This window comes from Podarcis erhardii, assembly GCF_964252035.2.
Source record: "Podarcis erhardii genome assembly, chromosome: 8".
NCBI lineage: Eukaryota > Metazoa > Chordata > Lepidosauria > Squamata > Lacertidae > Podarcis > Podarcis erhardii.
In genome coordinates, this window is record NC_138499.1 from 35118641 (window position 1) to 35133009 (window position 14369).

Consider the following 14369-nt stretch of genomic DNA (forward strand, 5'->3'; position numbering starts at 1 on the left):
GGTGGGAGCCATTGCCATTCTAAGAGAACGAGGGAGGCATTCATGGTCAATTCCGGCACCTCTTTTTCTATAAAAAATAGCACTGGGGACATCTGGCTTACTAGCAGTACACGTGAAAAGGACCTAAGGGTCTTAGTGGACCAGAAACTTAACACGAGTCAACAGTGTGATGCAGCAGCAAAACATGCTAATGCTATTTTAGGCTGCATCAACTCAAGTATCGTGTCCAGATCAAGTGAAGTAATAGTACCACTCTATTCTGCATTGGTCAAACCACACCTGGAATACTGTCCAATTCTCGACACCATAATTTAAGGATATTGACAAGCTGGAATGTGTGCAGAGGAGGGCAACCAAGATGATCAAGCCTTATGAGGAACAATGGAAGGAACTGGGTATAGAATCATAGAATCATAGAGTTGGAAGAGACCACAAGGGCCATCGAGTCCAACCCCCTGCCAAGCAGGAAACACCATCAGAGCACTCCTGACATATGGTTGTCAAGCCTCTGCTTAAAGACCTCCAAAGAAGGAGACTCCACCACACTCCTTGGCAGCAAATTCCACTGTCGAACAGCTCTTACTGTCAGGAAGTTCTTCCTAATGTTTAAGTGGAATCTTCTTTCTTGTAGTTTGGATCCATTGCTCCTGGAAAAGGGACTGAGAGGAGACAAGACAGCCATCTTCAAATATCTAATGGGCTGTCACAGGGAAGATGGAGCAAGCTTGTTTTCTCCTGTTGGACCTGAACCAATGGCTTCAAGTTACAAAAAACATATGGAAAATCTTTCTGACAGTAAGAGCTTTTCAGCAGTGGAACGGTCTCCTTCGGGAGGTTGTGGACTCTCCTTCCTTGGAGGTTTTTTAAGCAGAGGCTGGATGGCCATCTGTCTTGGATGCTTTAGTTGAGATTTTTGCATTGCAGGGGGTTGGACTAGATGACCCTTGGGGTTCCTTCCAACTCTACGATTCTATGATTATATGAATACCTCTTAGTGATCCCCCCCCCGCCATGTTGCCACAACAGAGGTGACAAATTTAATATCCTGGGCCTGGTATGCCATATGTGGATCGGGGCCCTGCAACCCCCTCCCCAATCTATTGCCAAGAATTCCTGCTTAGGTATTCATATTAACTCATTCTAGGGCTGTTGCACAGGGCTGTTGCAAATATATTGTGTAAAGCTACATTGTCTCAATATTTTAATGCGAAATCCACAATTTTCTGCCTCCACTGCAGGCTTCCCACAGGGATCTGGTTGGCCACTGTGGTAACAGGATACAGGACTAGATGGTCCAGCAGATGTACCAGAACCAAACAAAAAGCTTGCCAACACTGGATATGTAAAAGTACATACACCACATATAATAGCTCATTGTCAAAACCAGTTGGTAATTGCAGAGTAATTTTTTTAAAAAATCAATAATAGTTTCCTTCCAAATAACCACAGTGACACCTAAACAAGCCCTGCCTGAATTGCTTTAAAAGAGAGGGGGAGAGATTAGCTAAAGATTAATGTGCCCATTGTTGACGCTGCTGCCATTGGAGTCCCCCCACCCCATGGACCAATGTCCTGCCATTAAAGCTGCAGCATTGCTGCTACTTGCCACCACTATTCACTCACTCCCATACTCCCATTGATGCTAATATGGCTCCTTTAGTAAGTGCTGCTGCCCCTGGATAAACATATTGGTGAGGAAGAGTGAGTGAGGTGACTGACTGAAGGCAAAAGTGAGTAGACATACTACACCCTTCCAAACCATACTGTCAAGCGAGGATTGGTGTCATGTGCTCAGACCATCTTGACCCATGGAGCAACCTGACCACTAAAATCTATGCCAGCTGCAGTTTCCAAACTATTTAAAAAGGCAGCCCTATATATAACACATTTCAGAACTAGAAGTTACTAGGGCTTAGGCTACAGAAGTTAGGCTATCACTGTCCAGATAGCGACTCAACTGAAGCTGATGGAAGGCATGTCACACTGCTGAAGTCACTTGAGCTTCAAGCAACACTAATGGATCCAGAAGTATCCCATACCTGCCACTTCAGAGGGAGTGCAATCCATTCCAGAACAAGCCATAGCCCACCCATCCAGTCTAGGGAACCGCGCATGAAGAGCGCTTCAGTCTTAACAGTATTAAGGTTTAGCTTTAGCTTCATCCAGTCCTTAGCCAAGGCCAGACATCCATAGGCATTGATCCAATGATTTTTTTAGACCTTGTGGGATTATTTTTTTAAAAACTTTTCTTTTAAAGTATAGCAGACCTCCTGAGTCACATCACAAATTGTTTTGGATTCTGGCCATGAATTGTTAACACAGGGACAACTGATAGGGCAAAGACAACCGCAGGGGAAAGCAACAGTGCATTTTGCAGAAATAAGGTACTATGCTATCAATCCAAAAATTACTTCTGTTGTGACGTGGGGTTTGTGATTTCAGCTCTCTTGACATAATATGCTGGAGACAGTTCTCTAGTAACACTTCTTTATTAACGCAACAAGACTGAGACCTGAGGAGGGGAGAGCTACATTTATAGGGACAGGGAACTAGCTAGAAAGGATACATTTTGGAGGGAACAATATCAGGCAATCACAGTCCTGCCTTTTGGAGGCAACCAATAAGACAGAGGATCCAAATACAGCAGCTTAAATGAACCAATAGTAGCTGTACCCTCTGGAACCAAAAGGCAGTTACTTTACCCTAATGCAAATACAGACAATAATAATACAGATATAAAATCCTTAGACTCAATACACAACAACTCCCCCCCCCCCATAAAGGTCTTTTATTTGTGATTGCCTGTCACTTATAGCCTATAATTTCTCCACTTTAATCTAGTGGCAAGGAGCCTTCTAACCACTTCATTTTTCTTAGGCCAAACATTTATGAGAATTGCTATTGGTCCCTGACATTTTAGACTTATAAAATGGTGACAGATATTTTCACAACCCAGGCTTTAAGGAATTAAAAAGCCAGCCATACACACAGGCACACGAGTTGTAGATGGCATCTCAGTATTTCAGAGAATTCATAATTTTAAGTGTTTCAGTCAAAGAGAAAAAAGCTGGCAGTTAATAACATTGGTACTCCTTATTTTTACTTTGACAAACATTTTCCATGACTCAGGCCTTACATTATATTGTATTTATACTATGTAATTTATTAAATATACTAAAAATCAGTGTCAATCTACTTAATAAAAACAAAATTAAAGCACGACTGAAGTTTCTTTGGCAGCTCTACCTATCCAAAAGTGTTACCGTATTTTTTGCTCTATAGGACTCACTTTTTCCCTCCTAAAAAGTAAGGGGAAATGTGTGTGCGTCTTATGGAGCGAATGCAGGCTGCGCAGCTATCCCAGAAGCCAGAAAAGTAAGAGGGATTGCTGCTTTCACTGCGCAGCGATCCCTCTTGCTGTTCAGGCTTCTGAGATTCAGAATATTTTTTTTCTTGTTTTCCTCCTCCAAAAACTAGGTGTGTCTTGTGGTCTGGTGCGTCTTATACAGCGAAAAATACGGTAATTGCAATCCTCACACTGCATACACAGTATATTAATTTTATTTTATCTTTTGAGCACAACTTGAATAGTCGAGAACATTAAATACCTGTAGAGTGGAGCATGGGTATCTGTGCTAGTGGTGATTGTGTGTGGATTAATTAAACTAGGCTTGCAGGGACAATGCGTCAGGTTATTTGAGGAACAGCTTTCTCTATGTACCTGCAGCTACTTTAGCAACTGCATGGGCCCAGCAGAGAGAGAAATTTCAGAGTGAAATTTTAAAGCGCTTTACTTTGCCTGGATAGACTCCCTAATACATTATGACAAAAATGTAAAAATAGTGGGTGCTTCTCTCTCTCCCTTCCTCCCTCTTTTAAATGTGAGACCTAGAAGCAGATCCACAGAGTGTAGTTCTACCTGAGGATTTTGGCAAAGTATACAAAAACTAGAAAAGTAGGGTAGGAAAACAGGTACAGCATAAATTGGTTTAACTCATATTGCCTCTAATTCTAATTGTATTAATTCACTCTTCAATTTTTGCCCTCATAAAGGGGGACAGGAAGACCTGCCAGGTATTGAACCTCTGACTTTTGGTATTGAAAGCATGTACGCTAGCACACTGCTCACTGATGTCTTTCACAGCTAAATGAAAATGCTAGAAAACAAGTCTGGAACATGTGGCATCCAGGTATATTTTTTAAATGGTTTTACCACTTTCTTAATGCCATTCCACTACACAAATTGTAGGGTTAGATGATAGGTCTGGTGGTTATCCATGCTTGGTGTAAAGCTATGATTCACAACAAACAGGCTTTCCTAAGGAAGTTCAGTCAGGTGCTAGGGCTATGTAAACTGATTACAGTACTGGCTATCTCTCAGCTTTTTTCTTAGGTGTGGCTTAACTGGACAACATGAAGAAACTTCCATTTGTTCATTCACCCTGATTGCAATCCCAGCCATACTTACTTTGAAGTAATGGGCTTTAGTTTCCAGTAATAAATTAGGTGACAGTCTGTTACAGTAAACATATATAAGGTATATTGTGGCATCTTCAAACCCAACATATTGTGACATAATTCTTTATGGAACACAACCCACCATTGGTTGCATAAAGTGTGTGTGTGTTATATGATAAATGTTCTTGTATATAATGTTGTATTCGACAATGAGAACTCTAGTCCACAAAAGTCTTGAAGGTTCCCGTTCTTGCTTTGCCTCCAAAACGTTAAGAGCTCACAGTCAGTGTCATTTCTATGCAATCTTCAAACGAGCACACACGCAAAAAAAGCACAGCGGCCGACAAACTCCTTGCGATTTGCCCCATCACCACAGAGCGAGCAGTGAGAGATATCTGACCGAAGGGAGGCATGGAGGAGAAGGCGGGGCTCCAATCCGAGGTAACAAGCGGAGCGGGCGAGCTTCCTTTGGCTAGCCGGAAGGAGTCTCTGCCACCACCGGGAAGCGTCTGAGGGGAAATCCGAAGTGACAGGGGCAAAGGAGAGAGAAGCCCCTGCCGCATACGAACTCTGTGAGGGAGGCTGAGCGCGCTCTGGTCCGCAGCCTCGGCGCCGCTCAGCCTCTTTCCCCCCTTGCTCTCCCAGGCAGGCGGCGGCGAGGCCCCTCCCCTCCTCCCACCTGTAGCGCGGGGCCGGCCGCCTGTCCCGGCTTAGCCTCGCCAGCGCTGCTGCTGGTGTTGCTCGCTCCCTGCGGCTGCGCCTCCTCCCGGTCTTGGAGAAACAGCCGCCGCCGCCGCCGCCGCCGCCGCCGCTTCCTCCTCTGCAGCCACTCGGGCCGCGGCGGCCTTGACGTCGTTTCCTTCCAACATGGCGAGCGCAGGAGGAGGTTGCTGCTGCTGCCGCCGCCGCCGCTGCTATTGCTCCTACTGCCGCCTCTGCTGCTAATGGAGGCGGAGGCCAGCCGGGTCTGAGGGCTGCGCGTTCTCCGGAGGGCCGGTTCTCCTTCCCCCCCACCCCGAGCGAGGTCCGCAGTCGCCGCTCTTGCCCGAGCCCAGCCCGGAGGTGGGAAGAAGCTGCGCTTGGGGCTCCTTCGCCAGGGGTGCCGCCCGGGCAGCTGCGGCGAGAGGCGGCGAGAGGCACCGAACCAGCTCCCTCTTCTTCTTCTTCTTCTCCCCTCTCTCCCTGCGTCCCCATGTATGAGGGGAAGAAGACCAAAAACATGTTCCTGACCCGGGCCTTGGAGAAGATCCTGGCCGACAAGGAGGTGAAGAAGGCGCACCATTCCCAGCTGCGCAAAGCCTGCGAGGTGGCCCTAGGTAAATCTGGGGAGCTGCGGGGAGCGAGGAGCAGGAGCAGGGTAGGGAGCCCGAGGCACCTGCAGAGGCGAAGGGAAGGCAGGCCGGGGCCTTGCGCTGGATTAGGGCAGCTGTCATTGTGGGGACGAGGCTGGCCGGGGAAGGGAGAGGAGTGGCTGGGTGCGCCGAGCCGGGCGACAAAAGGCGGCTGTTCGGAGCAGGTTTCGGGGAGAGGAGGTTAGTGCTGATGCATGAGGCGGGCCTTTGTGGTGAGGTTTGGACGTGGCGGTGGGAGAAGATGAAAGGCCGTGTGTTTGTGCGCTACGTTGGTCTCGGGGAGGGAAGTTGTCCCCCGTGCGGTGTGGGTTTTTTGGGGGGGGTGGGGGAGCTGAAGGCGCGTGCGTTATTGGGAAGCTTTGGCTTTGTTGACAAGGAAATGCAGGCGGTTGCCTTGACACACGGCTTTTCTCTTTCGCTGCCTCCTTGGCGCACCTACACACCCTGCATGAATAGGCAGAGAAGGTGTGTAGAGAGCTGACCTGGAAGAACAAGGCCGCCGGGGAGGAGGAGGAGGAGGAGGGAGCAGGTGACGGGCGGGAGGAGGAGGAGGAGGAGGAGGAGGAGGAGGAGGCGAGGACGGAAGCCGAAGAGAGGCGGATGGTGGAAAACAGGGACACCCTGTCAACATTTAAAATTGATGCCTGCTCTTTGAATTGAGAGGCTGTTGTGTAGCGAGGGAGAATGACAGCAGGGAGGGATGCAGTGGTACAAGGAGTCTTTTATAATACATCAGCCCAGGAAAAATAACGCCGCTGGGTGGAGGAGTTTCTTTCATGTATCATGTGGTTATTTCATTCTGAATAAAAGGAAATATTGGAATGACAAGGTGAGCTACTTGTCCAGGTTATTAGATTGGGGCTTAAGCCTTCCACTGAAGTTTTCAGAGACAATTGAATCGCTTTATTAGGAGATTGTTGTTGTTTTTATATATTTATTTATATTCTACCTTTTCCCATGTCAGGACTCAAGGCAGCTTACATATAAAAATGAGAGCTGCTAAAAACATAGAAAACCTGATACACAGTTATTATATGAGGGAAGGCAAAAATAAATAAATGCATCTATGGACTGAATTGACCCATGCATCCATGGACTGAGTTTAAAAGCAGGGAAGTAAAATACTTGTTAGATCTATAACAATTGGCAAGTCATTTTCCCTCAAATTTGAAATTGTGGAGATATATATTATAATGTGGTGGGGTTTTTTACATTAACTTTTGTTTGTATAATATTCACTTCACAAATGTGTGTATTTAAAGAAAATGGCAATCATCTTAGTTTACTGCTTGTCTTTTATAACCTGATCCAGAGTAAGAGATCTGTGCATGTAAGCATCTCTTCTCTGAGTCAGAATCTATTCCCAAACCAGAGCTGCATCTACATCTACATATCAATTTGGATGTCCAGCTCAACTGCTTTGTTTCATTGGGATGTGCAATCATATATGCACCACCACCCACATTTTGTGTGTAACTAGAGCTGGATTAGGGCAATTATTTTCACACTTGTGGGTTTGCCATTAACCAATTTTGTGAATTTTTTTAACAGTTCCTGTGTTCTCTTTTCTATACTGAATTGTATTACTGCCTCTGTACATCACAGACCAGTATAGTTGCAGTAGATTCCTACAAATTAAACTTAGTTCTAATGCAAGGCCTGAGGGGGAAGGTGAATAAAGGGCCCTTTAATTTACCTTATAGATTTGCCTTTACCACTTAACTTGATTTGCATTAATAGTGAAAAAATCAGGAGGCCAACAATACAGTATTTATTTGTATGCAAGACACTCCAGTCAAGGCCAGAGCTCTATTGTATAGTAGTTATAATCATTGACCAATCTCTGCCTCTCAGGCCTCAATTCTTGTAGAGCATTTGTACATAGACACATTATGCGGACTGACATATTGGGCAGCTCTCTGTTGCAAATCTTTCCCCCCTCTAGCTTTGATATTATTTATATGTCAAGTTTTAACTTTGAATGCAAGCTACCTTGAGAGGCCCTGAAAGTCAGCATACAAATACTGGTAATAAATAAGTAAATAGGTAGATCTCATGCAGGATCTGTTGCTGTTTAAACAAAGACCTGTCAGATCGACATGAGCAAGGCCTTAGGAAAATTGGAATAATGGCTGGAAGTATAAACAGCAATGGAGTGATTAACTCAAATTCTAGGTTAGTGTGACTTGGTAATTTACACAGAACATAAACATCACAAATGGAGAATAATTTGTAAATCTATGCAAGATGTCCTTTTTGTGATCTGATATTTCATAAAACATCCAAGACAGACTTGAACTGAACTGATTTAAAACTGGTTTCGTTTGTTACCTATTCGCTATAGGCACTGTGATGACATAGAACTAATACCATAACTCCTGATTCATCTGAGCTTGACTTTGGCTTTGTCCATTTTATTATTTACTAGCTCCTGTTTATTGTTTGCTGTGAATTTTAACTGTGTAGTATGGTTTTTATTTATTCAGAATGTTCATTATTTATTATGTAGTAGATTTCAACTAGAGCCCACAAATGTACACATGCTCAAAAACCAAGCCAGTCCTGTTTGAATTACTGGAACATGCTTAACGTGGGGCTGGCTTTGAAAGGTGCTCATAAACTTCAACTGGTTCAAAGAGCTGCAGCCAGATTGCTGACTGGGGCTGGTTATAGGGAGCATACAACTCCTTGTTAGAACAGCTTCACTGGCTACTGGTCTGTTTCCAGGCACAATTCAAAGTGCTGCTTATGACTGAATGGCTTAGGTCTAAGGCTAAGCTATCTGAAAGACTGTATCCTCTTATATGAACCTTCCTGGGTTCTGAAATCTTTGAAGGATGTCCTTCCCTCACTGCTGCCACCTTCACAAGCATATTTCATAGGGATGCAGAAGAAGGCCTTCTCAGTGGCTGCTCCCAGACTTTGGAACTCCCTCTCTAGAGACTAGCTCTGGCAGGCTTTTGGGAACTGACTGCTTTTAACGAACTTTAGTCCCTGTCAGGGAATAATATGGGGTATAAATAAATATAATATCCCATAATAATAACAATAAACAGCCACGTGGTGGCCAACTGCTTTGGCAGGCATATTGCCTGAAAAGCTGCTTATAGGCAATAATAACAATGAAGTAGAATGCCTTATTCACAGGGTTAGAATGACTGATTAGGAATAGCAGGAGCAACTGTTCTGAAATAACTCAGCTGAAATGGAATTAGAAAAGAACATGGCTGTTCCAGGATCATAACTCATCACTCACTTCACTACAACTTGTACAAGAACACAATTATTTGTGCACAACTATAATTCATTTAGAGGTGCTTCTCCAGGAAGTATTCCCAGCCATAGTGCTCCGTATATCTATTTGTTTTTAAAACAAAAATTTCAAATGCTTACATTTGAAATAGGCCATTTGTATTGACCCCCCCAATGTAATTTAACAATATGTAACAATATTGATATCCTAAATAAACTAAGAAATAAGTGCCATTATTTGTGCCTGTGGGAACTGCATATGAGAAAATAGGGCTAGGGTTGGTGTGCAATTTTAACTAATGCCAGAATGTAACACTTACCAAGAAGTAGGTCTTACTGAACTCAGTGGAACTTATGAGTAAATAATGCTTACTTTATGGCTATCTTAGAATATTCTCAAACAAAATACATATTACTTATGGGAAGGACAATATCAACTGATTATGAGCCAAATATTTATTACTAGCCATTCATCAATATTACTGCATGTGTGCACATGCAAACAGTATCTGAGAGCATCTCTGGATAGTAATACAGTAACAGTTAAAATACACCTGTGACTGGCCTATAAAAATGATAAGATAATTCTTGGATATCTTTTTTGTATATTATAGTTTATTAACACATATTTGTCCAGTATGTATAGAATGCTAATTAAACATAGTTCTTAATATTTAAAAACATAGTGCTCAATATTTAAAAATAAAAAATAGTGCAGAAGAGAGACTACATGGGTAGAAAAAAATAGTCTTGATTTTGAATCTGTTTCTATCAAGTATCAATTTCAGTTTATTTTTATATGGAGATTGAACCTTATGAAAAGTTGTCATTTTCTCCCTGTCTCATGATAGAGGCATTTGTGTCTCCAACTAAGCAAACCTCTGCTTTTATGATAATATGCAATGCATTTCTATTCAGAAATAAGTCCCACTTTGCTCAACGGGCTTATCCCCTATCTAAAGTCTGTTTAGAAATGTAATATTTCAGAATAAGTTTCATTGAACTCATTTGGACTTATTTTTGAATAGACACAAATAGAGTTATGATTTGTTTTTTCTTATGCTGGAGAAATAGTTTTCAGACCTTGGATTTGATCTGCCTTATTCTAATTACATGTGGCCTGTATTTCCTCCATTTCCCCTCTCATTGTTCGTTTTGTTTTTTTGAAACTCATTCATTGAATGCCAAAGAGCTGTGCAAATAGCACAACTTAAACAAACCAGTTTTGGGACACTAGAGCCATTAATATTGCTGTCTACCCAACATCTTACACAAGTTTGCTGTATTAAATGAGCAAAGCATGTTAATATAGATATTTCATTCCCTGTTATATTATACTTTAAATATTAGCCTTTATTTAACCATCTTGTTTCCTTCCAAGAGAGAAGCTCTCTAATTTTGGTAATTTCATAGCCCAATATTAACTTTTTTTATTTGGCTTAGAATAATAAGATAATTGGTTTTGTGTGTGGGCTTTACAAAGAGCTCAGTTCTCATCTTGTTCATATATTTTTTTGCTCCATTATTGCAGCAGCCTTTGAAATGCTTCCACATGTTGTGAGTTTGGTGTTAATGTGTGATGGTTGCCAAAGTGGATTAAAATGAAACCTGGTGTGCCACTAAACACTTTCTGAAAGCCTATATTTAATCATGATACTTGAAGTGCTTGTGGCATACTTGGTTGCATTTTAACTTGGGTTTGTCATGATGTCTGTTCTATAACGAGAAAAATGGGTAGAGAGAATTAAAGGATGTAGAAGATTACAAGACCTGCTCTTGATTCCTAAATCCTGGTTAGTTCAATTGTATATCTTTCCCCAGTCCCATTTCTCCCAATGTGTATCTTCCTCTCTACAGTCTTGGATTGTATTAATAGTTCTCTCATCTCATTTCAAATATACCTTCCCATGCTTTGCATTTCTCTGTGTAATGTAAGAGGGCTTGCTTTTTAGTAGTGTATATAAAGTGAAGGAGTTCTTAGACTGCTGAAGCATAAATAGTGTAGATCTTGCTGTTGTAAAATTCCTCTTATTTCAATGGAGCTTATGAAGGCAAAGTATTTTCATTTGTTACGATGAGTCATCTTGACTTTCACACTTCCTTTTCTTAGTTAATATCACAGTTTTTAACAGCATATATTTCCTGCTGCTACAATAGTCACCTTTGACTTTGCCCTATTTTTGTTCTTATCTTTTTACTTTCTCAATCCCCCCCTTTTTTTTGTTCTGTTACCTTACCCTACCTTACTTTACAGAAAACTGAATGTGTATCCACTAAGGTGGAGGAGTGATCACTCATATTAATACTTATTTACAACTTCTGAAATCAAACCTAAGAACTCCTGAAGAACCCTAATATATTGGAGGTGTGGTGCTAATACTACAAAGTGTGGTTAGGCTGTTTATATACTTGGTGGTCTATGAAAATAATGTTATTCAGTGATTTTTGCCCATGGAATAGAAATTGAGGAAGGAATACTAGTAGATATGAAAACATTTTGATGTTGCACTTGCTTTGCAGTACATATTGCTGGCATCTGTCTATCTCAAGAGACAACAGAGTGGGCCTCCAAGGGTGAAGTCAAACTGCTGTGTTAGCAAAATTGAAGTGACCTCCCAGAGGCACAATAAGTATGAGGGTCCTGGACTTCTCAGACGCCAAAACCCCCCTCTTGGCCTCAGTGATGTGGTTCAGAGGAAAGCAGAGCAATATGTGTGGCCCAGCTTGCCTGCAGGAGTTGCCAGGAGGCATACAAGACAGTTTTAGGGACTCCACTCCATATTTATGTAGCGTTTACTCATTAGCCTTTTCTTATCCCAAAGATATTACGCGAGGCAGTGGAGATTTAGGATCAGAGTTTTCCTACTCCTCGATGGGCTACCTTCTCAGGTTGACATGCCCCGTTTGCCCCTCACCTCCCTCTACAACCTGTGCAAAAGCTTCCTTCTTGACCATTGGACTCAATATTGGTCTTACCTGTTCAATCTGATGGAGCCTCTCTTCACATGCAGGGGAAGTCCCTAACTCATTGAGGGTTTGAGACCTATTGGCTACCCTCACCAGGTTTAGCTGGTCAGTTGAAGCCGTTCCCAGAGTATGGCCACTGCCACATGCTGACAGCTTCTAGGAGCCACAGATGAGCGCTGAGGGCAGGGTGGGGACCAAAGGTGGACAAACTGCTTTAGAAGGAGCATGACATGACTCCACGAGCAACCAATATGATCAGTGGTCTGGAAACCAAGCCTTATGAGTAATGGTTAAGGGAGTTGGGTATGTTTAGCCTGGATAAGAGGAGACTGAGAAGAGATATGATAGCTATCTTCAAATATCTAAAGGGCTGTCACATGAAAGATGGGGCAAGCATGTTTTCTCCTGCTCTGGAGGGTAGGACTCAAACCAATGGTTTCAAGTTACAAGAAAGGAGATTCCAACTAAACTTCAGGAAAAACTTTCTGATGGTAAGAGCTGCTCGACAGTGGAACAGATTCCCTTGGAAGGTGGTGGACTCTCCTTCCTTGGTGGTTTTTAAGCAGAGGTTGAATGACATTTGTCATAGATGCTTGAGAATCCTGCATTGCAGGAGGTTGGACTAGATGGCCCTAAGGGTCCCTTCCCACTCTACAGTTCTATGATTCTATATTGATCTGTTACTCAGGATGGGCGAGGTCAAACTTTTACTTCTTATAGCCAAAGACCTTGGCAGAAATTCAAAGTTCTAATACAAATTGCATTTGCAAAAACAGTTAGCGAAACTATTTTGTATATAAAACACATTTTGCTTTCCCCTTATTTTTTACCTACTAATTTGTATAGCTGCCCCAGAGCAGAAGTACTCTAGGAAGCCAGTGTGGTGTAGTGGTTAGAGCGTTGTGCTAGGACTTGGGATATTAGGGTTCAAATCCCCACTCAGCCATGAAGCTCACTGGGGAACCTTGGGTCAGTCACAGCCTCTTAAACTACCTCACAGGGTCCTTGTAGGGATTAACTGAGAATGAGGGGATGAACATGCACTCCTTGAAGAAAAGGGTGGCATATAAATGCAGTGAATAAGCTTACCGGCTTAAGGAAGCTGGAGGGGGCAACCAGATGGAGATGTTTGTCGCCAGCATGGCATCCACAGATCTCCACATGGTCACACATACTGCCTCCTCTTTTCACTCCCTTAGCCCCTCCCCGGTCCCTGGCAGTGAAGCAAAAGGAGGATGAGCAGAGGTTGGCAACTGCAATAGCATTGTTGCTAAAATTCAGCCTGAGAAGTGCAGCACAATGCTATGACAGCTGTATACCATCCTGCACTTTGGATCTTAAAATGGATGTGAGAATGACAGGAGAAAGAGTACACTGAAATTGATGACTGCTACAATGCAAACACAGCACTACATGGGCGCTAGATGGGTATCTGAAGCAGGATATATAAAGAAGCCTCAGACACTTATTTTGCAAGGCCGCCTTACACTAGTAAAAAATTATGGGCTAATAATTTCTATCAACCTACTTCAAAGATGCTCTTGCTATATTGTAATTAGAAGCTGTGAGCTTTCAAGCAGTTTGATCTGCTCTGGCAAATAGGGTCATGAGATACTACCTAGGTGGTAAAGCTTGGGGAGACTTCTCCTTTGTTAATCTGGTTCCCTGTACATAGAATTTCACACAGGTTTTGTTTTATCAACATCATTAAATCAAGCTGAGCATTAGCAGACTTCATCTTGATTTCAAAATGTCAGCTGATTGAAAGTCTGTAGTGTTCCAGGGTCAATTGCATTCATTAGTCTCTTTTGCCATTGTTCCACTTTAAAGCCAGACATATATTTTGGACGAACACCAGTTCTTGGAATGAAGGGGATAGGCTGGAGTCCACTAATATAAAAAGGTAAAGGGACCCCTGATCATTAGGTCCAGTCGTGACCGACTCTGAGGGAGCCGGCGTACAGCATGTGACCAGCATGACTAAGCCGCTTCTGGCGAACCAGAGCAGTGCACGGAAACACCGTTTACCTTCCCGCCGGTGCGGTACCTATTTATCTACTTGCACTTTGACGTGCTTTCGAACTGCTAGGTAGGCAGGAGCTGGTACAGTGAACATAAAAATAACAATTTTGACTTCTGCTATCTGCTTTATAGTGGCATCCCCCCCCCCCAAGCATAGGGCCCATCTAAATAAAGCAAATTTAGTACTTCAGTCCCTTAACAATACCAAAATATACCTCATTCCCATACAAAGCCCTGCATAGAATGCATGGAGATGGTTGTTTCAATCACAAAATAGGTTTCTACTCTGGAGAAGGGGAACTGTCAGCTGAATTTGAA

At 42.8% G+C, this 14369-nt stretch overlaps 1 protein-coding gene across 1 annotated transcript in view; it reads left to right on the top strand.

Annotated features, from left to right (window-relative positions):
* Nucleotides 1-4881: 4881 nt before the first annotated feature.
* The window catches only part of ARFGEF1 (ARF guanine nucleotide exchange factor 1), a 70301-nt gene continuing 60813 nt past the window's right edge, over nt 4882-14369 (top strand). Inside the window, exon 1 of the mRNA XM_081874914.1 lies at nt 4882-5774. Coding sequence (XP_081731040.1) covers nt 5651-5774 — 124 coding nt within the window. The 5' untranslated portion in view covers nt 4882-5650. The remainder of the gene's footprint in view (nt 5775-14369) is intronic.